The sequence below is a fragment of the Trichoplax adhaerens genome, genomic scaffold, assembly GCF_000150275.1.
Source record: "Trichoplax adhaerens TRIADscaffold_4 genomic scaffold, whole genome shotgun sequence".
Classification (NCBI taxonomy): Eukaryota; Metazoa; Placozoa; class Uniplacotomia; order Trichoplacea; family Trichoplacidae; genus Trichoplax; species Trichoplax adhaerens.
The window spans coordinates 1,963,330-1,989,372 of record NW_002060946.1 but is presented as its reverse complement, the minus strand read 5'-3'; the positions used below and the strand labels follow the sequence as shown (position 1 = coordinate 1,989,372).

The 26,043-nt window shown below is 33.3% G+C and overlaps 7 protein-coding genes across 7 annotated transcripts; 4 read left to right on the top strand and 3 right to left on the bottom strand.

Moving 5' to 3' along the window:
* Positions 1-998: 998 nt before the first annotated feature.
* Positions 999-2,759, top strand: TRIADDRAFT_14382 (uncharacterized protein; the record flags this gene model as incomplete). The annotated part of the gene is made up of 5 exons (XM_002111846.1): positions 999-1,474; positions 1,523-1,626; positions 1,681-1,852; positions 2,201-2,316; positions 2,473-2,759. Coding segments are annotated over 5 exons (1,155 nt in total), but the record flags the coding sequence as incomplete, so codon positions are not given.
* Positions 2,760-3,402: 643 nt separating this feature from the next.
* Positions 3,403-5,307, bottom strand: TRIADDRAFT_23674 (uncharacterized protein; the record flags this gene model as incomplete). Its single annotated transcript, XM_002111351.1, has 6 exons — positions 3,403-3,500; positions 3,588-3,816; positions 4,057-4,161; positions 4,395-4,512; positions 4,693-4,758; positions 5,222-5,307. The coding sequence occupies 6 exons, from the start codon at positions 5,305-5,307 to the stop codon at positions 3,403-3,405; spliced, it is 702 nt and encodes a 233-aa protein (XP_002111387.1).
* A 1,656-nt stretch (positions 5,308-6,963) lies between these two features.
* Positions 6,964-11,353, top strand: TRIADDRAFT_55349 (uncharacterized protein; the record flags this gene model as incomplete). The annotated part of the gene is made up of 13 exons (XM_002111845.1): positions 6,964-7,026; positions 8,397-8,441; positions 8,969-9,056; positions 9,136-9,197; positions 9,278-9,325; positions 9,480-9,590; positions 9,719-9,800; positions 9,898-10,002; positions 10,068-10,135; positions 10,396-10,514; positions 10,816-10,912; positions 11,078-11,146; positions 11,291-11,353. The coding sequence occupies 13 exons, from the start codon at positions 6,964-6,966 to the stop codon at positions 11,351-11,353; spliced, it is 1,020 nt and encodes a 339-aa protein (XP_002111881.1).
* A 1,290-nt stretch (positions 11,354-12,643) lies between these two features.
* On the top strand, positions 12,644-12,955 carry TRIADDRAFT_55348 (uncharacterized protein; the record flags this gene model as incomplete). Its single annotated transcript, XM_002111844.1, has 1 exon — positions 12,644-12,955. One exon carries the CDS (start codon positions 12,644-12,646, stop codon positions 12,953-12,955), a length of 312 nt encoding a protein of 103 aa, XP_002111880.1.
* A 2,094-nt stretch (positions 12,956-15,049) lies between these two features.
* TRIADDRAFT_55347 (uncharacterized protein) lies at positions 15,050-17,970 on the bottom strand (the record flags this gene model as incomplete). Its single annotated transcript, XM_002111350.1, has 9 exons — positions 15,050-15,106; positions 15,534-15,602; positions 16,068-16,091; positions 16,372-16,454; positions 16,521-16,579; positions 16,785-16,855; positions 17,044-17,240; positions 17,479-17,511; positions 17,739-17,970. The coding sequence occupies 9 exons, from the start codon at positions 17,968-17,970 to the stop codon at positions 15,050-15,052; spliced, it is 825 nt and encodes a 274-aa protein (XP_002111386.1).
* Positions 17,971-19,983: 2,013 nt separating this feature from the next.
* On the top strand, positions 19,984-20,598 carry TRIADDRAFT_55346 (uncharacterized protein; the record flags this gene model as incomplete). The annotated part of the gene is made up of 1 exon (XM_002111843.1): positions 19,984-20,598. The coding sequence occupies one exon, from the start codon at positions 19,984-19,986 to the stop codon at positions 20,596-20,598; it is 615 nt and encodes a 204-aa protein (XP_002111879.1).
* Positions 20,599-21,901: 1,303 nt separating this feature from the next.
* Positions 21,902-23,671, bottom strand: TRIADDRAFT_23818 (uncharacterized protein; the record flags this gene model as incomplete). The annotated part of the gene is made up of 5 exons (XM_002111349.1): positions 21,902-22,126; positions 22,721-22,849; positions 22,981-23,168; positions 23,323-23,365; positions 23,525-23,671. The coding sequence occupies 5 exons, from the start codon at positions 23,669-23,671 to the stop codon at positions 21,902-21,904; spliced, it is 732 nt and encodes a 243-aa protein (XP_002111385.1).
* Positions 23,672-26,043: the final 2,372 nt, after the last annotated feature.

The following is a 26,043-nucleotide window of genomic DNA, read 5'->3' as shown; positions in this document are numbered from 1 at the left end:
TAGATCGTAACTCTATTATTTACTTAATAGTTGATCTGTCTGTAGACTCGATATCGATTAAGAGTCAGTAGTGTTTTCATGGTAACTTTCACATTATACACAAGTACTGTAGTAATTTATTGCTGTGCAGTCTTCAAAGGGCCAGAGAAAGGATCATGTTACTGTTATTATGTATCGATCTTGTATGTCATTGTATAGATTGTGTTGCTAAGTACCTGGCCTTCTTAAAATGACCTCAAAGTTAATAAAACTGTTTTCGAAAATTCATGTTTATCCATCTGATGATTATATACTAGCCCGGTTGCTATTCCATTTCTCTACTGTATCTCAGGTTGCGTATACTCGTAGTCCAGTCTTTACAGTAAATGGAAGTGATTCTTTGCTGGCTGCGATACTATTTGGTAATCGCATTGCAATCTTACGAGTTCTATGCCAGCACATTTTCATGGTGTTATTCATTAAGCTAAAAAACTAGCTTAACAAGGAACAAACAAGCTCATATCATATTTTACCCTAAAGGCAATATCGCCAGCTTGATGTCATCATTCATCAAACTTCTACAAAATTGCATCTTAACTCCTGTACGAGTGAGTGTATGTGGTGTACGACTATACAGTACTGTGTAGTAGGGTGCTCTATACAGGAACAGTATGCTATTGCATGGACTATAGACTCGCCTATTGATCCATTCATGCATCTAGTAGTCCATAGGTATCATACTCTAACTTACACTACGGACCATATAAAAGTAGTTTATTTATCCTGCCTGGTGCAAGAGTAACATATTATGATGCTGTGGGATCTACCAGTAGCAAACATAAAGTGAACAACTAAACTTCAAGGCTTATTTCGTTCAAGGATTACTGTCTAATTCAATCTTGTTCATATATTTACAATCTACTACAATGTATTGATGTATAGCTCTGCTGTAATCACTTGGAATGATGCCACCCAAACATCATGACAAAGTTACTCTACCCTATCTTGTTTTATTTTGCCTTTATTTCGTCCAAGGAATACCTTACGGCTTTCAGAAAGACTTTCTACCGATTTATTTACGGGTTGGGGGTTTCAGTTTGACTAAACTTGGTTTACTGAGATTAGTATGGTTTCCTTGGCTGTTAAAATCTTTATGGTCTCCATGGATCGATAAAATAAGCACGCCTGATAAATGGCTAACTATTTTATTAACATTAATGGCTTGCAATGCATGGATATGCCGAACTGTTTCTGCTAATTCTGTACACTTACTGACTACCTTGTTAACACTATTAAATTTTTTAACATCTCTCCAGGATATTGTGATCGACGGAATTACAGTTGCTTCGCTGAGCCATGCTCAGCTGGGCGCCGGAAATATCGTTCAAATAGTTGGTTATAAGCTAGGTAGCTTATGTGCTTCCGTAATTATGATCCGACTGGGATGGCATACATTTTTTATAATCTTGGCAGTTATATACTTTTCATGCGCGATGTACAGCTATTTCAGGTTAGGTACTACATTATGCAAACAGTCAAGCAGACTTGCTGGCAGTACCAGTCCAATTAAAAATATTCATTATCCTTTATCACGGAAGCAACTTCCAAAAATAGCAACATTTATTGACAGCATATTACAACAGTTTAGTTTATTCAAATGCACGTACAAGGAAGTGTTTACATCCATTTTCCAGACCGAAGGTGCGGCGTGGATGTTATTATTTGTGACGGTATATAAACTTGGTGAGCAAGCTGCGTTATCAATCTTTCCGCTCTATCTAATTGATTTGGGATTATCAACGGAATTTGTGGGAGTAAAAATTAGAATATTACAAGAAGTATTCTCCGTAGTTGGCTCGCTGTATGGTGGTTGGTTAGCAATGTACAGCAATAGGTGAATTTGTAGAGCACTGCATTCAGCAAAATACGAGTACATACAGTATAGCAAGTGTTTGCTATCTGCTATTTACGTTTGCATATACGTTAGCTAATCACGTATTGCACTATATTAAATCTACTAATATTTTAGTAAGACTTCAACAAGATTTCTATACTGTATGTGAGATGATACTGATCGCAATAGTATTCTCTCTTTGTATGATAACACTTAGTAATAAGGACAAGGAACAAAGTCAGCAGTATACGAATCTTAAAATTTAGTACTGTAGTTTCTCAGATAAATTATATTTATTAATTTACAATTAATACGCGTACATCATAGGTCGTTGGCTCGAATCATGTTGGACTATGTTTGTCTCCGGATGCTACCTATTACGCTAATTGCACTAATGCCATGTTTTGTCAATATTTTATCTCGAAACGAATCAGTCGGTATAGGTAAGCTCTCGCTTAGCTAATCGTCATTACTAACGTAGAAAGGTTCAAGGCACGACTAAAATTTACAGTATATAGTATTAGGTTATACGTATTCGCCCAACTTGTAATTATAATTATAGGTAGCGAACAGATAGATTAGTATTTCGCTTTTAATAGCCTTCTTTTTACTCATTATTATCTCTGTAGTTTCAACTCTATTGGCTTGCGGACTTCAGCTATGTTCTGGAATTATTACGAGCTTAACATTTACTATGATGATGCAAAATGCAAAGAAATCACCAGGACACTTTTATGCTACCCATTATAGTACTTTAGCAACAGCAGAACTTGCTGGAAAATTATTTGTGATGTCTTTAGCTGGTTTAATTGGCGATATCGTAGGGTATCAGATATTTTTTATTTTTTGTTTTTTTGCATGTCTTCTTGTGATTCCGCTACTGCTTAATTATCGATCATTCCTATATCCTAATTCAGGCAAAAATACCCTATGAAATAATGTATGTTCAGTAATATAAAATCCCTGATGGATACTTGTTAGATGTTATTATTATACACTTGCCACGTTGATAAGGACAATGTAATTGGCCTGCCACTAATCTTAACTAGGCGCATAGTATTTTTGTATTATATTATTTAACGTAAGAAAATAAAGATATTCTATACTTAGCGTATATAATCCTTCGTTTATATACAATACAAAATCTAGATGTGCAGAGCCTCAAAGTCAAATGATAATTTACCATACCAAAAATACTTGAGGATACTAAATGTGGATACTAAATTTGAAGAAAATGTTTAAAAGAAACTTTTCGCGTGTCACTCTTTTGATGATCAAATAAAGCTGTATCATTTTATATATTAAAGACAAGTAACTGAAATGTACTAGTGCTAGAAACAATATAATTACCAATTGTTAATGTGCTGGACACTATATATAGTTTTAATCACTTTATTGCGTTATGATTTAATCTCTGTATTCCCAACTTTTATCAAGGGATTCTGATAGATAAATTTATAAACACCTCACTATAAAAAGTTTAACCCATCACATGATTGAGGTTTAATGCATTGAACTAGCAAATTTTTTTATGCCGTCTTCTTGAAAATTAAGGATACGACAGTGTTTCCAGCACGCCCGCCAAACTGAAATTTTGGTGTAGGAATTTCAGCCTCTATCAGAAATTCTAAATAGAGAAATTTAAAATTTGAATTAATATCATTAGTAGAGACATACAACAGCAATAGTAGTACACCAATATGATACAGCAAACCTGGAGAAAAATGTTTCTTTAATTCATTACTTGTCCAATTACAGGATGTTATGATCAACAGCCCGTTGGATTCAAGTAAATGCGATGCGTTTAACTTATATTTTTCACGACATTGTAGTCTTTCTTCTGGATTCAGACAAATAGCATCGTAAGTCCCTTTATCAATAATTGCACGGTATGGCCATTTTACTTTAGATTCGCACTCTTCAATGTTCAGAATGTTGCATACCTGCAATTAATTGTTGCAACTTTGCTACAAATTAAAAATTGCTTATCTGTAAATTTATATTTATACAGATAGGGAATTGGGGATATTGTAAACTAAATGCAAATTGTTGAGTGCCCATTGCGAAGTGTCTAGAATAAAAATGTCTTATTTTCCATAGCTTATCCGATAGTGATTTTGATCAGGGGTTATTTCGTACAGTTAATAAATTAGTCATAACATGGAAATAAATTAGCTACGTACCTCGAAATTAATTTTTGTATCATTTTTAGCAGCAATAGCCTTGGCTAAGTCGATGCCATAATTAGAATAATCGATTCCAGTTAAATTCGTAAAGCCTTTTTTTAGCTTTAGAATAAATTGAGGATAAGGTTTTAAGAATCAACAATATCATATCGGAAAGAAATGAATATAGACGAGCTATATATACTGTAAGCAAAATTAAAAATCTCATCAACCAAAATTGCTAATATACATAGTGCTAATTATCGTAAGAGCTAAAGGTATAAATAAAAAAAAGCGAGTATACTTTTTTAATATAATATTTTTATCATACAAAAGAACGAGATGTAGACGCTTACCAATTCTAAAAGTAAAACTCCATTTCCACAACCTAATTCTAATATAGGTGCTGCTTTTTCTATGCAGTCACTTGTAGATATCCATGATAGCATACGATTCATGATGTCGCGGCCGAACCTAGAAATAACCCGTGTACAATAATGCAAATTGCAATCAATTATAGTATATAAGGTAATGTAGCAAGGGTGGCTAAAAAATTCTGGATGGCTAAATCTATCTTGCATGATAAGTTACTACAAAACATTTAAACTAGACAATTTTAATGATTAATATTTTAGTATATTTAAAGATTGATACCATATTTCTCCTACGTCCCCATATTCTTGGAAAGTAGAAAATTCATCCTTATAATTGTTATCCCAGCTACTCATATGAGGTTAACATTATTAGGTAGAAAATTTATTAGTTCATCAAACTTAGTATCATCAGTACTGCCGCATACCATTGCTTAATTAACAGTAAATAATATTTATAACCAAGCAAAGCTATTTTTACTGCTTTTATTCATTTAATTGTAATGTAACTATAGGTCGAAATATTCTGTTTATTAAGTTAAACGCTATCGATTCTATATTTTGCTAATCTTAAAACACCAATAGCTACTGGTGATTCAAAATACTTGTAGGTTAATTACACAGAAATCGAAACAGGACAGCCTTCCTACGACTAAGACAACGTAAATAGTCAGCGAAACATCGAATTTAACTTGACATAGCTGATTGAATGATTTCAATTAATAATTATTGTGATTTCCAAACTATCGTATTATGCAAAATGGAAATCATTTGCAAGCTTCCGCAAATCAGATATCAATGATTGCTCTTACTATTCCTTGGTTCCTAAAACTGATGGATCAATATCAATTTCATCGATCGCATCGCTGCCTTTCAAATCACTATCATCGTCCGCCATTTTCGATACTGCTGTGCTGTGTTCAGTAGTACTGTACTGTAGAAGCAGCGCAGTACAGTAGACTAAGTATGGGACTAGTAGTCGCTTCGCCACTATTTCAGCCTGTCCTTACTGTACAGTACAGCATTGCGTGCACGCACCAGTGACTGATGGTTTGTATTGGAAGTTTCAAAGAAATAAAAATAACTCATAGTGCAGCAAAATGTGCCAATTGTTCAAGGTTTTAGTGATTTGTATTCGTGAAACTTTAGCCAAATTCAAAGTAAGTACCTTTCAAATTGAAAAATCTCCTTAATAAGAGCTACACTATGGCTGAGCTCTGTTCAGTGAACAGTTTCAACCAGGCCAAGCGTTTATCTACTTAGCGGGAGGTGAAATTGTCAGCCCGGTGGGTAACCTAATTGGCTCCGAAAGGCCAAAACAAAGAGTATTACAGTATGTACAATACTGTAAAGTAAGGTAATGGAACAGGAATAAATGTCCGAATATTTGTGTTCGAGTTTTGTTCAAAATATGTTAACAAATAAGATGGGTTCGGATCGTATAAAGGCGTCTTATTAGAGAGAGAAAGAGAGAGCTAAAGTAGCCTCTTATATTTACCAAGTTGAGATTACTAGATTAACGTTCTATTATTAGCTATAACCTTTTTATTGCTAATATCCTGTAACCTTTTTTATTGCTCTAATAAAGTTATTCTTATCCTAAGGCGTTCGGTCTCACCATTTCTGTGAGTCAGTAATTCAGAATAGTTTAGGAGTAACTATTATTACAAATCACCATATACTATACACGAATACATACGAGTAAAAAATAAAAATAATAATTTTACCGCATATGCATGCAATACTATACTGTATACTTCATATCACATCTACAGTAATGTATATAGTACAGTAGTGCTGCACAGTGTGCAATGGAGGGTCTCTAGTGTACAGTGTACATAAGTACAGTACAATAGTTTTAAAACTCATTATTTTTGTTTTAAATTAAAAAAAAAAAGTACAAGGCAAGTACAAGGCTATTGTAGATGTACTTGAGAACTCATAGGGCAACTTGAACTCAATTGGGAGTATATTATGCATAGATGGAATGGGTTAGTGTGCACTGCCATTTTGGGCAGAGACTACTCGAGTAGTTTCGCGTCCGTTAACATCACTATGCAGGAGGAGGTTTCGGAAAAAATTCCAAAGAATCTGAAGAATGCGTTATACAAAATTGCAGATGATATTCAAATTTGGACCCTAGCTAAGACACTATGGCCAAATTTGCATACATACTGTGAAGTTATATTTGTCACAACGCTGCGCTGATTCCCTCTAGAGACCCAAGTGATGTGCCAACCTTTCATTCATTAAAATTGGAGACAATTATTCTCTAAAGTTAGTTAAAGGAAATTATACTGTACAGGACTCGAGAGAATAATTTAACAAAAGGTTGGCACGTCCTTCATATCTCCCTACCTTATTCTTTTCAATAAGAAAGATTTGTTGAATAAAAAATGTAGTTAGCTTGGGCCTTACTGAGTGCGAAATGGACGTTATTGCAGTACCATTATACGTATACCGCATATGACACAAATATCATACAATTAACTGAGAATTTACTGAATCTCAAAATCACTGTAGATTCGCCTGTTTTATAAACTTATTGTAGAAAATGGCTTCCCAAACTTCTGAATCACGACCCAAAATTGCTTTAATAACAGGGATTACGGGACAGGTATGCAAATGCCAATTAATATCAAATTGAATACTATACTGTGACGAAATTTAGTATTCAGTGACTCTTTCGTAATGCTAGATAAAAAGTTCGGAGGCGTACCTAACATAGTTACTTCTATTTGCAGTGCTTTTATTGATTTATTTAAAGTTTACGCCATGACAACACTATCAAGCCCTTAAATACATAATTAATAGGCTGAACTTTAAATTAAAATAGGGTAATTCTACTGTAGTAGTACAGACGGTAACGTAATTAGGCAACAGGCCCTGTCTGTTTATGCGTATTAAATTAAATTATCAATTTATAATTGAAAATAAACAAAATTTGTTTCAATATTTTATTTGAAAAACTAGTAAATTAATCCAGTTTGCAGAGTAAAAATTGCATATGTACGCATATGATCTGGAACATTCTTGTCTAAATATAGCTGTGTGGCAGGTCTCAATCTATCACTAGTTCCTTGAATGATATTACTACAGTCATCTATAAAGAACTTTACTAGAATGTTTATTTATACTATACGGGTATAGTATAGTTCAGTTTGTATCTCTTAATAACTGCATACGAAAGATTGATACGAATGATCATGTCAAATCAACGCTTTAAAAGCTAACATGATCCCATAACTAACAGTAAAAAAAAATAAAACTTCCTGATTACTTAGTAAATGACGTAATTTATCTCCTTTCACTAAAGAAAAGCATCAGGTTGTATTACAGTTTGACGCCGGTAGCTCGAGAAATCCGTTCGTTTCAAAAGTTGTACGTATTGAAGGTTTATTTCGATACCATCAGATGCAGCGTTAGATTTGAATTCAAATGACATAACTTTCATCCCAATGTTTTATTCTGATAAATAACATTAATATTTTTCATAATAAGGAATGCTGTACCAGCAAAACCAAGAGTATGATACAAGTATTACCATTAAAATATACGGTACTACTGTAATAATAGTATTACCCAAATCGTACTTTACGTCAGTCATTTTTTAATATTGCCGAAATACGGAATTATATTGAGCTTCATAAAGAATATTTGGCATTAGTAAAAGTTGAAGTAAATAAACATTATTTTTCATATTGCCGGTAACACATTGACACCCTTTATTACTTGTAATCTTCATACTATCTTCTCAGTGAATCATAGTTATCCTGATTTTCTAGTGTTTGCATGTTCAAATCTTAACAGATTCTGCACTGTGCTAAATAATAACTTCATTTGCATTCGTAAATCAGATGACTACATGGAAATCGTATACCGCTAGGCTTTATTACTATCTAACCATTAGATTTAATGCTTTACATCCTTGTATCTTTGCTATCGCAATTCCATAATAGCTAGCTAAAAATTCATATTTTTTTGCAGGATGGTTCTTACTTGGCAGAATTACTAATCAATAAAGGTTATGAGGTAAGTGCTTAAAAGTATCAGTCGTAATTAACTCTGTGATGAAGCTTCACCACATTTTTATGCGAAATAGTAAAATAGCCTCTTGTTATCTCATTTGATTATGATTATCACAGGACGTTTGTATATAGGCTTATATTATTCCAACATACTTTTTACCGAATTTCATTCACTTTTTGTTCTAAAAATCTAAAAGTTGCAAGGGTGCAAGCTTGACAACGTCATAATTTATGTATAAAGGTTTTCTGATATCTACAAGTATTCTACTAGCTTTGAGTTTACAAACTGGAATCCTTCTAAATTATCTATTATTAAAAACTTGCCCGCTTACTATTATCATAATTTAAATCCTGCAAAAATGCTTAACTAATAAATTAATCATCCACTTGCTGCTACGACGTTAATTGTAACCCAATTTATGTCTTAGCATACGCGTATGTTAAGAACAGATCTATTTACTTTTGAAATTGTATATCACACTTTCGTATAAAAAATCTTGTAGTAATTACGTAATATTCAACTTAACTAAGGTTCACGGAATCATTAGGCAATCAAGTTCAATTACTACTGGTCGAATCTCTTATTTGTATGAAGATCCCAAAACTCATACAGCTAAAGGTTTGAAAGCATTAATTTAACTATTAAATTATACTAATAAGCGTTGACTTAATATCTTTATTTTTATCATTTAATTTAGCTATAAAGTTGCACTATGGTGATTTAACTAATAGTAATTGTTTCGTAAAAATTATTTCTTCGGTAAGATGCTCTATACAGTATTGGTAAATTACAGTACAGCATTTATTGCATAATTTGCTACATTGCGTGATTGATTTCAGGTACAGCCAGATGAAATTTATAATTTAGCAGCACAGAGTCATGTCCAAGTAGGTACTTTAAGTACGCTGTCAATTTCTTAGTACCAAAATATTTTGCATTATCTTTACTATTCTTAGTAACGACATAAAATTATCTATGTTTATAGATTAATATACTCAAATAATGATATCGTTTAACTTCGTTTTATGAACATTCTATAAGGTTTCATTCGACTTAAGCGAGTACACCGCTGATGTAGACGCTATTGGTACGTTGCGCGTGATCGATGCTATTCGGACCTGTAACTTCAGTAACAAGATTCGATTCTATCAGGTCTTATCCACGTAATTACAGTTTAAACCATCGCTAACTCTTACTTTCAAACAAGCTCTGTGAATATTTATTAAAATTGGTTTCTGTTCCCTAGGCATTAAGTTAATAGCTATTATATTTCTTCGTAGGCCGCTACCAGCGAATTATATGGGAAAGCCAATGAAATACCCCAGAAAGAAATTACGCCGTTCTATCCGCGATCACCCTATGGTAAATTTTAATAGCTAATTTCATGTTAAAAACGTAAATTTACTGTTGTATCATAAGTTTATTATATCCTTAATCTCCTATTACCTTCTGACTTAAGGTGTTGCTAAAATGTATGCTTTTTGGATTGTTGTAAACTATCGTGAGGCCTATAATATGTATTGTTGTAATGGTATCGCATTCAATCATGAAAGTCCAAGAAGAGGTATGGATACGCATCAGAGACGCATATCTCCATCGCTTGCTTTAACATTTATCGTTAAATTTCAGGAGAGACATTTGTTACAAGGAAAATTACCCGTGCAGTTGCTAAAATATATTTAGGTTTGCAAGAGGAGGTAATTCCTATCATTTAGCTATATTATTAAAATTTTGTGAAAGCAAATTGATATGTTTAGCAGCATTATCTATAGCGCAATATTTTAAATATTTTTGTATCATAGCTTCAACTCGGAAATATAAACTCGTGCCGAGACTAGGATCACGCTAAAGATTATGTTGAGGTTTGGTATTTTGAAGATGATTCATAAAATTATTCGATAACATTTGATTCATAGAGTTTAATGTTGTTTAACTTACAAATCTGTCCTTTCGGCAGGCAATGTGGATGATGCTGCAGTGTGACAAACCGGAAGACTTTGTTTTAGCTACCGGTAAAACACACACTGTGCGTAATTTTGTTGAAGCTGCTTTTGTTATCGTCGGAATAAAAATTGGGTTTGTCTGCTGATACATTTTTAACGGTTCCTTCGCTAATTTTTGTACATACAATTGTAGATATCCAGATTAAATTTGTGCTAATTACGTTACTTCTTACTAGAAGTTCATTATAATTTCTTCATGTGAGATCATAAGATTGTAATTTATCTTGTTACGCAAGCTCAATCAGATGTTATCGTATCAATTAGCACATATCGATATGAAATCGATTTCATAATCGGAATTATACGATGTACTACAACAATGTTACAAAAGATGTTTTACATTTGTGACAATTGTATTTATCTATCCTCTTAAGCTGGAAAGGTTCTGGAGTTGATGAAGTTGGTGTTGATGAAGAAAGTGGTGTAGTTCGCGTTCGAATTAATCCTAAATTTTATCGCCCTGCAGAGGTAGTAAGCCTGTAGCCACCTTATTTACTTGTATGATGTAATTTATTTATCCGTATATGCAATCTCCATCTCTAAGATGTCTAGCACCAATATCTAAGCATGGATAAATTTAACGTTTAAATTGTATGTTTTTTAATTGTGGTAATAAACTTATGATACATTTATAAGAATTTCTTGCAAGGCGATAATACCAAAGCTCGTGAAAAGTTGGGATGGAAACCGAAAGTAACATTTCAGGTTCGATATTATACCTTTCACAAGTCGTAGCAAAATAATTTCCATATATCATATGTAGCATTATCAGCCACTGTATTAGCATACGCAGTAGGTTTCTATATTATCTGATTGTCTTGTTATAAATCAATTTATAACCCCTTCTAGGAGCTTGTTGCAGAAATGGTTATATCAGATATTGAATTAATGAAGAAAAATTTAGAAGTTTAAATATTTTATAAAATTAGTTCAAAGATAATCTTTGCAGAAGTTAACTGAATCTTTAGTTAACTGTTGGTACTTTTACAATCACACTTGGGTTTATATATCAGCATGTAACCTTTTCAGAAATATTTCAATGGTGATACTATTCTCTCGATAATTTATGAATACGACGACCTCAAACTCAATCGATAGCTGAAACCTAAAGTTTAAGTTCTATTTATTTATATTAATTCCTTTCAGCAGTGCAAATTTAATGCAAATATTCACTTATCATTCAAAGTTAGTCGATATTTCAAAAGTTGAGAGCTCACTAGCTATCCATTATACTGTATTGTTTCTGAATCTAGATCTTCATAACCTGAATAAAATTAAGTCTATTCTTATTAGTAAATATTGTAAAAAGTTCATTTTTGCTATATACGAATGTTTTCAATATACTGTATCTAACAGCCTACGAGATTAACCCTAGTAATATCCTGGTCTAGAATGATATGCAAGGAAAAAATTGAATTTCTTGTAAAACTAACTAATAGTGAGGTTACTGTATTTCCGTATCTATATGTACAGGGGCGTGGCGAGCCCTCTAAAAAATGGTTGAAAGATGTTCAGCTATAGTGTTGCCTTAAATTACAGTATGTCTTTAGATTGTGAAGAATTGTGCTTTAAATTTGGCTCCAATCCCATGCAGACAAATCAGTACAACCTTGAGCGATTGACTTTTGATATTTTGATTATTTTTTATTGCAGTATTGAATAATTCTATTTCTTTCAAGTTTCTAATACAAACTATCAGTCGCTGTACAATGTTCGGTCGCTCCAACCATTTTACAACTCGCGTCGTGATACTGGTCTACGCTGTACTGTACTATACTGTATAGAGAGGTAAGCCTCTATGACCGGACCATAGAGGTTTTTCCTTACCTCTATAGTAACTACACAATTGTACAAATGTGCTGTACTGTACAGTACAGTACAGTACAGTATAGTACCATGAAGACCTCTACAGTACAGTATAGTACTGTAAGATACAGTACTGTACTGTACTGTACTGTACTGTACAGTATGATTTTGCCGCTTCCCTTTTCAAATCATCCCGATACATACGGGATCGAATGGATCAAACGAACTAGCACGTTCTGATTGGCTGATGATACCCACAGGTAATTTACATAATCGACGATGTTGTCGATCAGGTCCGCATATGGTGCTTGCGATTCGGTCCGCAAGTCGGATATAAATAGCACCAGTTGGATTTCACTTCAATCAAGTCTAATTTTCGAACTTCGTTTATTGAAAATGTCTGGACGTGGAAAAGGAGGCAAAGGTCTTGGAAAAGGTGGTGCTAAGCGTCACCGAAAAATCCTTCGTGATAACATCCAAGGTATCACCAAACCAGCTATCAGACGTCTTGCACGTCGTGGTGGTGTCAAGCGTATCTCTGGCTTGATCTATGAGGAAACTCGTGGTGTCTTGAAGGTATTCTTGGAAAATGTAATCCGTGATGCGGTTACCTACACCGAGCACGCCAAGCGTAAGACTGTTACTGCTATGGACGTTGTCTACGCTCTTAAACGCCAAGGACGTACTTTGTACGGTTTCGGTGGTTAAATCCAACCTTGAAGATAATTTGTACATTTATGTAATCAACTTTACAATCAAACGGCTTTTCTAAAAGCCACAAAATTGAAGAACAATTTATTCGCTAACAGTCTTCTCAGCGAAATTGTGTAACGTAATGTAATACTGTTGTATTATAAATTATGAATCCTCTAACGAGACTGTTTAGTTCTTTTACTTCATTACAAATGTAATGTACTGTATGTATTCCCGTTCCCCTGAACGATTCAAACAACTATCTTTGAAATAAAATCAATTCTAACAACTGCACTAAAAACTGTTGCATCTTTGATAGTAGCAGATTTGAGGCTACAATTCTCTGTTCGCAAATAATTCAACGTTACTGGTACTGTACTGTACAGTATAAAAAGAGTAAGGCCATGAATTAACTGGCTAAGTACCATAGTTTGCAAGGTGTAGTACTGACTACAAGTCGTGGATCGCTGTACTGTACTGTATACAGTACTCCGTACAATATTTCTGTTAATAGAGGTCTTTATGGCATTTTCTGATCTGTACTGTAGTGTCTATTTTACTACAAATCTACAATAGGATTGTACTGTAGAATCTGGAATTTGTAGTTGGTACTGTACAGTACTGTACTGTATACTGTATTTCAAAGTTTTTACAGAAGAACCTACAGTACTGTACACTGTACAGTACACTTTCCAACAGACCTCTAAAAAAAAAGGAAATGGAACGGTTAAGCTATCAAATATATACGATATAATATTATGGAGAATACCTCCAACGATAGGAGAGTTGCTTCTACGGAGGCAGAGAAACCTAATATTACGAAGCAATCTAATAAAAGTCGTGAAAATTCTGAACTTCATTCTCGAAAACACCTAAAACGTTTACAGGTATAATGCACAAGACAGTATATTGAAATTGTGATCAAAAATTTCTTAAAACGCAGTTCTGAGTCACTTCTCAAGGCACCTTATATGGAGGCTAGTAGCGCAATTAAAAACATTAAATTACCAAGATCATCATGCTCCAGTGTTTAGATAGGATGAATTAAAATGCAGGGGATGTTTTGATCCTCCGGATGTACTTTAGGCTATAGATGCACACTAACATGCAAGAATGAGTTTACGGTAACTACTTACTATGCAGCCAAAACGAACGTACAGTACTGCGTTGTATTTTATGTCTACGAGTATCTTTATTTTTGATCAGTATAATTTAACGCTTTTACATCCTTTATTATGCAATGTACGCTATAGGCAGAAATCTCTTCAAAGATGAAATGTGAGTCTTGCCCTAGAAAGATATTTAAATCTATAGTAGATTACCAACAGCACCTGACCTCAGTAAAGCATAGGAAGCGAACTTTTAAAGTAAGCGACTGCTGGTGCTGTTCTACATGTGATGCGCAGTTGCCGAATGAAAAAGAGTGGGTAAGTTTTGTTAATGCCTTTATCATCCTTCTTCCGTATGGAGGGATATTGGTCACGTTGTCGTCAATTGCCGTTGCACTATAATTCATGGCTAATCATAGCTAAAATGAAAGCTGTAATCATCAGTGCGTATACGAAAATACTGCATGTGATTGCCATCAATGCTTAAGATTGTTGTTTCAATCCGATTTAGTTAAAACACATCACTAGCAAGCGACACTTGAATCGTTTGGCTACTGATGCTCTCTTGGAGTTTCGATGCCGCCCATTAACTACTTATCAGGAAATACAATCGTTTGTGAGCTCGTCTTGCTTAGAAACAGAAGATTATGAAATCGGATAACTTTTTAAATGCCCTTCGTAGGTCAAAGTCTATGAAATTAAATCAGCATAGCAATATAAAGATCAAGGATTACACGTATACGCAGTTTTTGCATGCGGTCTATTTAAAAGCCAAAAATCTGTATCGACTGATTACTAATGTAAAAGGTAGTCATAGAGAAAAATGTATCTAAAAACTTATAAAATAATACAGAGAATGAATTCAGAACTATGATGCGATATATTTTTTATTTATTAAATTTCAATGTGTTAATAAGTAATCGAAAAATACGCTGTTACGCTATGTAAGTTTATAAATTATCAATCAACTGTACAGCAATATTGGTATCTTAAAATCTCTTCAGATATGAATAGGAATCTTGCGTAAGTTACAATTATTTCTACTGACGAGAGGTGCCTATTGAAATTTTGAGACATTTAAAGCATATTAGCTATGTCAATTAAATCAAAATTACATGTATAAAAATATTAAGGCATAATTGTTTTTATGCTTTATCATTTTTTAAGTTATTTATTTTGATACATACCTATAATTGTGACAATGGCTTGATATTGAGCAGAGCAAGATTATTAATAAGTACCTATCAAATCAGCATGGCATCAAAATTCAGATCGACAGTTTCAGGAATGATTAAAAATAAACTTATATTATAATGTGGATACCAAATGTATAGCTTTCATTAAATATAATCTGGCATGCATCACAGGAAATAAGTGAGGTTTCGGTTCCTAAAAATTAAAATCCGTAATATCACTACCAGGAGTGCATCATAGCCAACAAAACAAATTCAAACTATTATATGACAGCAATAATTAAGACTTACTGTTAGTATTCTGATACTACGATAGTACGAGCTAAATGTGCGGCATAACATAGTCATGAACTGGCATATCTACAGACAAGAATTTTAATTCAAAAACTTAATTAAAAATAATTTTCAACCTCACAATTGCAGATGGGATCTACTGTATTCTTTTTTCTTAAGTAAGTATCTGCACCTTATTGCACCGCCAATCTAGGTCAGATGTTTGGTCGTTCATTAGGAATGAAGCGTCATTATTGAACAGTCCACAGTTGTAAATACAATTAAAAAATAGTTCCCATTCCTCCTTTATGAAGCATATCAGCAAAATTACATTACGCCAAAGGCGAAGCCTATACTGCTTCGAACGTTGCATACTAGTACAGTATTACTTTTTAGAGAAGTTGCTACTCCACTGTGTCTACTAGATATTAAAAGTAATTCAAATTTATTCAAGAACCACCTCATGCCTTAGCAGCGTAAAGTCTACTTTTTCAATTGGAGGTAATGGTGGATAGGTTGCTAGAAAGGAAGAAATTAATTTAAATTTTTTACCTCAGAAAATCCAAGGTAGGTATTCTAATTTTGACAAAATTTTTCGTTTAACGAAGATGGCTAATACATTAAATTTAAGTTTACACTTGGTAACTTGTTCATTGAAATGTTGAAAAAGTGTAGACAATCTTGCGCAATTATATAAAACAAATGAACCGCCTTTCTTATCTAGAGATCCAGTCGTTTGCTGTGACGATACATTTATTTTTAACTGAAAAAAATTGTGCATGGTTTTATTCTTGGAGAAATGTCAGAAAATAAAACTCTATGACAACTTGATCAATACTTTTGTTACGATACTAACTGGTTCGTTCCCAGATGTTCCTAGCATTTCAAATTTTATCGTCGTAGAAGCAACTTCAGCTATAATACCCTGCCAAGATGGGTCTGCAAGATTGAATAAATACGATGGAGCAAATACTAAGGAGCTGGTAATTGTCTATTAACTCTTACCATGTACAGTGGATCCGTATTTTAAGATCGATGCTCGCTTCATTTGCGCTTTGCGTAATCTTAATAAAATAAAATAGAAATATTTTGAATTCATTAAGTTAGCGTACAGCAGTACGAATGGAAAACCACATGCTTTGAACATATCAGCCAAATATTTCTTAATTTAAGCATAATCTTGACCCGACGTTTAAATATAATCGAAAGCCGAATATACGTTGATATAGGAATGACATCGTTAATATTTCATATCATATAACTGATTACCTAATAAGATCTGAAGCTAGGGTTAAATTTATATCACCAACAGTAATCACCCTTTCAATAGCGACGCTAACCTATAAATCACAGTTGTAATTGATAAAACGGTTGGTTACCTAATTAATTTAATAAAGTAAATTGTAATAATTTTGAATAAAATTTAAGAGTATGTATTCTTGACTTAATGCACTCCTGAATAGTCCTGATATAATAGTGTCATTTCGGCAAATTCTGAACATCAGATAAACTGACCACTAATGCATACCTGATGTTTAATTGCAGCAGCATTTGATTTATTGCTGAGAATTTGCCATAGCAAGGACATTTTTGTGGCATAAAATAACTTGTTATGAGGTACTACATTAACTGTTGTTATTATGTCAGAATTTGATTCTTCTTGAACAGCTAATTCTAGAGATGTGACAGCCAGCAAAATAGGTTCTACTTGGTCACATGACATAACTATAATTGAGAAATAACAATATCGATTAGATTTGTATTCCTACGGAATATTCTTTAGCATGTTCTTTAGTTACCGATATAAAAGTATATCTCAATATTTAGAAGTATTCAAGCTAATCGAAGACTTAAATTTTTGAAAATTATTCCTAGAAAGATAATTGGTTGTACTATAAAATATTTAGAAATTTAGAAATATTCGCCTTTCATCAAATGTAACATTTAAATGTTTTTCATTCACCTTTAATCAATTCCACATTCTTGAAGATGCCATCTACAATAATACAGGATAGTCGATGACAATATAAGCATAAACTAAGTAATAATGCAGCACTGACAAGACAGTTAACTTATCACTTTATCCAAAAATTATTATCGATACTAGCCAAAATTAAGTTTCAAATTTTATCACTGGTAATTACATCGAATTTGAGTAATTGTGCTAAAGTTTACGTAACTGTACGATCGCTGAGACACTTAATTAATCTTCATAGCAATTACCTTCGAGTAACCCAGAGTCTTTTATAAAATGTGAAGCATTTATAAAATAATTGCCATTATCATATATGCAGTATTTTGATTCTAAGCACTTGGTTTTTAATTTACTAAGAATTTCTTCATATTCCCTTGCAGAATTAACTAGCTCTGAAGTACACATATCTTCGAGATGAAATTCTTTAATAAACTCAGACCGATCAGTGTTTTCAGCACATTCTCTTAAGGAATTTACCATGATTGTATTAAACCTTTAAATACGTATAATATGGTGATGAGAATCTAAATTCGTTATTACGTGAAACAGCATGAAATAAAAAATTTTAGAGATAAAAGCCAACCCCTTTGCTTTCAGTATTCTTTGCAAATGCGATGTAACAAGTATTCCACGAAGATGATTGAGAGATAAAGATTCTGTCCATTGCCAAGCACTACAGTTAATTAATAACTGCTTTCCTGGCTCTTGTTTGAATAGATTGGTCTTGAAGGTGTCGTCCGAGAAAATTTGATGCAACTGTTCTTGTATCACTTTGGGTCGATTTAACTTAATTTCTATACTATTGTAACTGTTCAATGTACAGGACGCAATCGATGTATCGAACTCTTTAGATATGCTCGATATGATTTCTTGAATAGTATAGCAATCCTATCCGTTAAGAGTTACAAGATCAGGCTTTTATAGGTGGTATTTCAATCGCAATTGCTATAATATATTTGTTCTGTTACATGGTAGTTTAGATCTTATTGGATCGATTTTGAAAGTAGAGTATAGAGCTTCGAATGCAGTATTAAAATAAATGCTTTACCTTGCGTGGTCTTAATGAATTCTGTCATTTTGCATGATACTGATATCAATATTCGAGAGCGTGTGATCGATTTTAGGCTTACGTGGTAATGTATTTATTTGTCAACTTACTTAAAGCTAACAGTAAGGTTACTATCTTCCATTCAATTGTAATCATAGATATACTGTACCTAGCATAATTAAGTTAATGCAGTACATGCTATCAAAGCTGTAGTTGCTAATTTAAAGCACTTACTATATTTTCAAATTACTACCAAAGCAGTTACTGATTAGTCAATTCCCGTTGCTATTCTAGCGACAGCTAGCAGCTATGTTATCTGTGTTACAGAATGTTTACCTTTAATTTCTTTTGTAGTGGATCGCAGCGAATTAAATAATCGCAGATTTTGGAGTTTTTATGGCGTTTGACATTACTAGATTGATCTGATTTTTTACTAATACCTAAAGCATTCAATTGATCAGTTAATTGATCGCTTTCTTCTGACTGATAGAAAGTTAGCAAATAATTTTCCAGCTGGTCTTGCATGTTGCCATTACATAATCTCGTACATACAACTGGTGCGAGCCTTTGGTCTATCCATTCACCTCCGAGAAGAGATAGTATCACGTGCTGTACATTGTGGTATAGTATACACTCGTAGAATCCATCCGTACATCCGTCTGAGGCATATTGTGCAGTGGTTCACCTACTTCAGTACAAGCTCAGGCGTAACTGCTAGTGTCCACTTCCAACATAGAAATTTCCTTACTGATCCTAATCCTCTGCTATAGCTACTCCAACAGTAGTGAACAATAAGTGCAGTATCCTACAGTACAGTATCTTGCCATATCGTATCTAGTCTGTCTGTCAGGGATCAAAGGGATCTTCTTCATCGATGCTTTCCCAGTCGATGTTTCATCAATCGCTCCAATCCAACATTATGCTTTAAAAGACAAACCAATAGCAATGGTTGATCTCTACTCTGATAAGTGGTAGAAAATATTGGAAGTGCGAAATTATAAAATTGACATTCACTTATGAAACGTCTTACTATCCATGTGATGTATTAAATTAGCTATCTACTGTACAGTAGTGGCTGTTAGCTGTAAAATTACTCCATTGGATTATACTTATTCAATACACTGTACGGCATACTCCTGTATGTAAATTTTATGCCTTTCCCTTCACGTGTATGCTCAAGCAGGATCGACACGAAAGGTGATAAATCAATACTCGGTAGAAATTGAAATTCTACTCGTATGGCAAACTTATTTACAAGATTCAATCATTTTCAATTATAGGAGTCATTTTAACCTTATTTTATTGCTATTCCTCTACGTTTTATAGCAGAAAATTGATTTTATCCATTATAAGCTTCATCCTACAGATTTAGTGCATGTACTGTATATAACATATACTGTATAGATATAGATATAGCTACTTAGAATATAGCATTGGAGTCCGCAATGGGGGTAACGATAGTTGGTCTATGCGCTATACCACCCGAGAAAACTAGCCAGCAAGTTATTGACGTACTTGTTAAACGACTAACCAATCTTTTCGCTGATGTAGTTGGCGTATGGTCTTTAGATTTTGAACACTATCAAGCAAATACAGACTCGCTGTCTTCTAAAAATGTGGTCTATTCCCTTGCTTGGAGTGATAATAATACAAAATACATCATGCATAACAACGATGATGGTCAAATTGTGCCCATGGAGTCAGCTGATGAATTTACAGATAATATCAAAAATTATACTCTCAGAAAATCCCTAAAAGCGCATGGCCAGACATTACTACTTGGAGATTTTATCGTTAAACTTAGCTCCATAGTCGGTGGCCATACATCCTTGACTGATATTGTCATTGAAGCGAATTACAAGCCTTGTTCTCATGTTGGTGTGTGTTGGAATTTATTGCATGAATTTTGTAAAATATTAACGGAATCTTACGAGTTATCACTACCAGAAACGCCACCGCTTAATATTTTAGGAGATGGAACATTTGACAAATCTCAAACTGCTACTCAGTATGCTGATATCTTCATAAATCATAAGAAAGCAGTTACCAAATCGTTATAATTATTATTCTAGCAAGATTGCCAAATCGGACATGCATCAGTCGTAGTGAATATAAAAATTTCATACATTTGGTCTGCGTCCTGTCGACTTTAGAAGTACCCTTGCGTCGAAACGCTACCGGTTAATATTTTAGGAGATGCAACATTTAACAAATCTCAAACTGCTCCTCAGTATGCTGATGCCTTCGTAAATCACAAGAAAGCAGTTACCAAATTGTAATAATTATTATTCCAACAAGATTGCCGAATCGGACATGCATCAGTGGTAGTTGATATAAAAATTTCATACATTTGGTCTTCGTCCTCTCGACTTTAGAAGTACCCTTGCGTTTTTACAACAAATGATTGTTACCAGTCTTTTTCGTGAATTATTTTATTTTATTAATTAATTGTCTAAACCCTTTCAATTGTATCCACCTTTCTGAAAGTATTTTAGGTATTTTTAATAAATTCTGGCTTATTCACCACCCTATCTTCTGTACATACTGTATTTATAGATCTTATAAGCTACGCGCGTGCTATTTCTATTATATTCAATCATACATTTCTAGGTTTATGATTTCTTGACAATTCGTGCGTACTACTCTCTATCTCTACTGTTCTTGTATGTTAATAAGGAGCATGCTTGGCACATAAACTACATAATGTACTCCCTATCGGATTGGAGTAGTTTCGGTAGGAAATACAGTGTCCGCCAATCTTTTCATTAGCAAATTTCTAAAGTACTTGCTTATCTAATGAATGTTTAATAAGCTTTAGTTAATGAATCAACAATTTTATAGCTTGGAAAAGATCACGAAATTTACATTTTAATGTAATGCTAACCGAAAGATAGAGGCATAGGTAATAATAATAACCCTATACTAATTAGTTATAGCCAAATAAATTTTTTATCAGCTAGTAACTTTATTATAGAATATTAACGTAACGATAGCCTTGAGTTACTAGGCAGATGTAACGACAAACGCACTGAATTAATCGGAAAATATTTAGAACCGGAACCAATCCATAAACAGGTGTAACTTTAGCATGCCCTTAACTGTACTTGAATAGTCAGAGCTAGAAATTAACTTTTGAAGATAGTACTTTGCAAAGTATGGTATCGTACAGCAGTCAATCTAGTGATCTGTTGTATCATCACGCTGTCTTTGATGCAAATGAGAACAAAATTTATAAATCTACATATGTAAATTTTTTACTTCCAAATTGAGCTGTACCTGTGTATAAACAAGCTATTAACTTTATAATTAATCAACATAATTTTCCTCAAACTCTTATTCAATTAAGGAGATAACAATCTTGAACTACCAGTCTAATACTGCTCCAGTGTAACAAATGAGTTGGCCAGTTTGGCATAAGTGTAACTGCTTAATTTGCTTTAATAATTCTCGTACTGATTCTGTTACCGTCAAATCAGCACCATAACCACCCAGATCCGTCTGTACCCAACCTGGTCTTAACGCAACAACTGCTATTTTATCTGCAGCCAAATCTTCACTTAGGCATTTAGTTATCATGTTTAGTGCAGCCTGAAATACGTAATGAGACTTGATTAAAATACATATCAACTTTGCGTACAAAAGAGCAATTTTCGAGATTTAATTATAAATATGCATTGTTCAAGGACCGAAAATATGTGCTAGTGAGTAGATGAATTCCGCATCATATCCATCTGTACTAGGTAAATTTTTAAACGTGCAGTATATATATATATTTCGGCGATATCATACTTCTTATAATAATCAGAACATTTTGTAGTTTTGTTATATTTATGACTAATAGAAATTAGCCTCTTTATGGCAACTAGAGTACTGGACTGAGGTCTGTTCTAAAAGATTAACGATATATTAACACGTTACTAAGTGACTTAGCCAGGTAGCAATTGCACTTTGTCTCAAACCATTACCTTCTGATTATAAATTATCATATCATTAAGCGACAGGGAAAAGTTATCTAAGTATTTATAATATTATAAGCCAAAAATGATAAATATTCAACTTCAAGGTTTTATAGAGGTACCGTAAGTCGAGATCAAAACAAAAGATTATACAATTTTTGAAATACAATAAAAGTATACAGCATCAATACGCTAATCTTATTAATGCGATTAATGTTTTATATACCTTGCTGCAGCGATATGCGTAAATTCCCCCTGTTACATCCATACTAAATGTGCCCAAACTGCTGGAAATGTTAACAATAGCTGATATTCCGTGAATCGCGGAGGCTTGTTGAAGTAGAGGTCTACAACTCTACTTACGGATCGAAATATTAGACGACAGTATAAATTATATTGATCTTTAACTTCAAAGCTGCAGTATTATATTTCTCTTAAGATAGCCAATTGTTTTTACTATAAGGAATGACTAGACAAAGCAAATACCTTTGCAATCATCAACGGACCAAGAGTGTTTACCCGATAGTGTTGCAGTAATATTTCTTCAGTTATCGTGTTTAATGTTGCCCGATAACAAATTCCAGCGTTGTTAATTAGCAAATTTAAGCCATTATCCTTAACTCTTAGTTTTATTTCATCTACAGCCTTGTTTATTTGTGCATCATCAGTAACATCTGCGTAAAGATCATATCGTGAATCTTAACGTCAAAGTAATTAACTTAAAGCAATAAGTCCATAAATAAAAATTAGCACTACCAACATGACATTTAAATGATGCAAAGTAGCCGAAATAAAAAGTTATCTATAGTGATTTCTGCATTATCATACCTAAAGCAATTAGAATAACGTTTGAATAGTGAAGCGAAAGCTCCTATATCAAGAATTGTACCATGACGCAGCGGCGAATAATAAAGTTAACAATGTTCAATTTATAATTATTTACGTTACAATAAAACGTATTAATTTTTATGGTTTGTTAATTACCAATTCGCCACCTACGATAAGCGATTACTCATTTCAAATCCATTACCTGAAGTTGCTGGATATTTTGTCTTCGATGTGAAGCGAAAACAAATTTAGGTGGGTTTTGCGATGTCGCTAATTGTTTGGTAAACTCCAGTCCTATTCCACGGTTAGCTCCTGTTATGAAAACGGAATCTATAGACTTGAGTGACATTTTTAAGGAATCAGCTATAATATGAGCTTTTCAGTTTTAAAAAAACTAACATTAATATTATCACTAAACAAGACTTTTATCCTAGAACGTAGCTATAGACTTGCGTGAAATTTTGAAGGAATCAGCTATAATATGAGCTTTTCAGTTGTTAAAAAACTAACGTTAATGTTATCACTAAACAAGACTTTTATCCTAGAACGTAGCTATAGACTTGAGTGAAATTTTTAAGGAATCAGCTATAATATAAGCTTTTCAGTTGTTAAAAAACTAACGTTAATGTTATCACTAAACAAGCCTCTTATTCTAGAACGTAGCTATGCGACCTTTGACCGTTTTCATGAGACGTGACGCACGTTTACGCTAGTAAGATCAATTTGTATTGTCCTTGTATTACTTATTTCGTTCTTATTAATTGAATACTGTAAAACCTAAACTAGCCTGCACTGAAGCGTATTATAATTGTAGTTGAGCAAAGAAGTACAGTATGTAGAATGAGCCAGATATTGTAGCTAGCAAGGACACGATATAGAAGATCAGAAATATGGTTACGTTACTAATAAATGATGGAACATCATAACTGCAATAAAGAATATCTGGTGTTAATCATTATTCGATTTATTGATATTTCAAATTTCTTACTGTACGAGTATCTAGCAAGACGTATGATTGTAACGATATTTTTCAGAGAGTTCATTTCATAAGTACCTAGTTTAGTCAAGTTAAGAAATCTGCTGTAGATTGAATGCTAGGAGTGAGCATGCAGAACTATTTAATATTGTCAATAATCAATGGAAGCATCCGCTGCCTCACAGACATGAAAAATAGGTCAGCGCAGCTCGCTGGTTAATTAGTGTATATCAGGACCACATTAGATGACTGTACTGTAGCGGTATTTATTAATTCAAGTCAAACGTGAACTATTCTGCAAAAATGCACTACTTGAGAGCGATAAATAATTATAATTTTTTTGAGGTCTATAGTATTTCTCGACTTTCTTTCTCTTTAACTGTCAAAGAAAAAAAAAAATGAGAGATAGTATTTTTATACTAACAAATAGCAAGAATGGTTGTCTACGACCATATCACGTTGAAAGCACCCGTTCTCGTCTGATCACGGAAGTTAAGCGGCGTCGAGCAGGGTTAGTACTTAGATGGGTGACCGCTTGGGAATACCCTGTGCCGTAGTCTTTTACATTTTTGCCAATCAACTCTTATACAAACCTATACTGTACTACCGTAGTTTTTTTCTTTTACGTCTACTATCCACTAATATCAACCGCTGTTAGCTGCATATTATTAAGAACGGATTATACAGTATTTAACTGAAGTTTATCCACAGTGATATTGCTTTACGAGGATTAATACTGTAAATTACTGCTCCTGATATAGAATTAAGCCAAGATTCACATTAAAGACGCATTGTGAAAACTTTATATTGTGCTTAAATGTTTCATTTTATTATTATATTAAATTAATACTTATAAGACGCGTATACAATATAGTAGAAGGGAACGCAATTTGACATCTAACGTTTTCCACGAAAGTCAGCAATTTAAATGTACCCGTTTTAGAAAGGGTATTACGAAGCTAGTAATTATAATTATAATTTTTCGAGTTCTATAGTATGTCTCGACTTTATTTCTCTTTAACTGTCGAAAAATGAGAGATAGTATTTTTATACTAACAAATAGCAAGAATGGTTGTCTACGACCATATCACGTTGAAAGCACCCGTTCTCGTCTGATCACGGAAGTTAAGCGGCGTCGAGCAGGGTTAGTACTTAGATGGGTGACCGCTTGGGAATACCCTGTGCCGTAGTCTTTTACATTTTGCTAATCAGATCAACTCTTATACAAACCTGTACAGTACTGTACTTCTGTAATTTTTTTTCTTTACGTCTATTGCACACTTATAGGAAACCATCAACTACTGGAACTCTAAATAAAAGCAGTCCAAATATCAAACATAGAAGTCTATGCTACTATACATACAAAATATAACGGTAACTTCTCATACTATTGTACTGTATATACAGTCTGCATTATTTATTCCGCCGTATTACGCTTATCGACAAGTAATCAAGCCTGATTATATTTTACAGGAATACTCACCCAATGAGCTAAAACTAGAATTCTTCCTATCAAAATACAGTAAAAACTCTTAAACTTCTTTATCTATACTATTCCTATTCTAAAAAATTTGAATCGAGTCGTTTGATAATAATAATTTTTGTATCTAATTTATTCATATAGTATAATTATAATTAATGGCACCAGTAAGTTATAACTGAAACGAAAGCTTTATAAACGAGTAAATTTAATTGTCATTAATGATAATAATAAAAATCATCAGAACTGCGTTCACACTTCATGC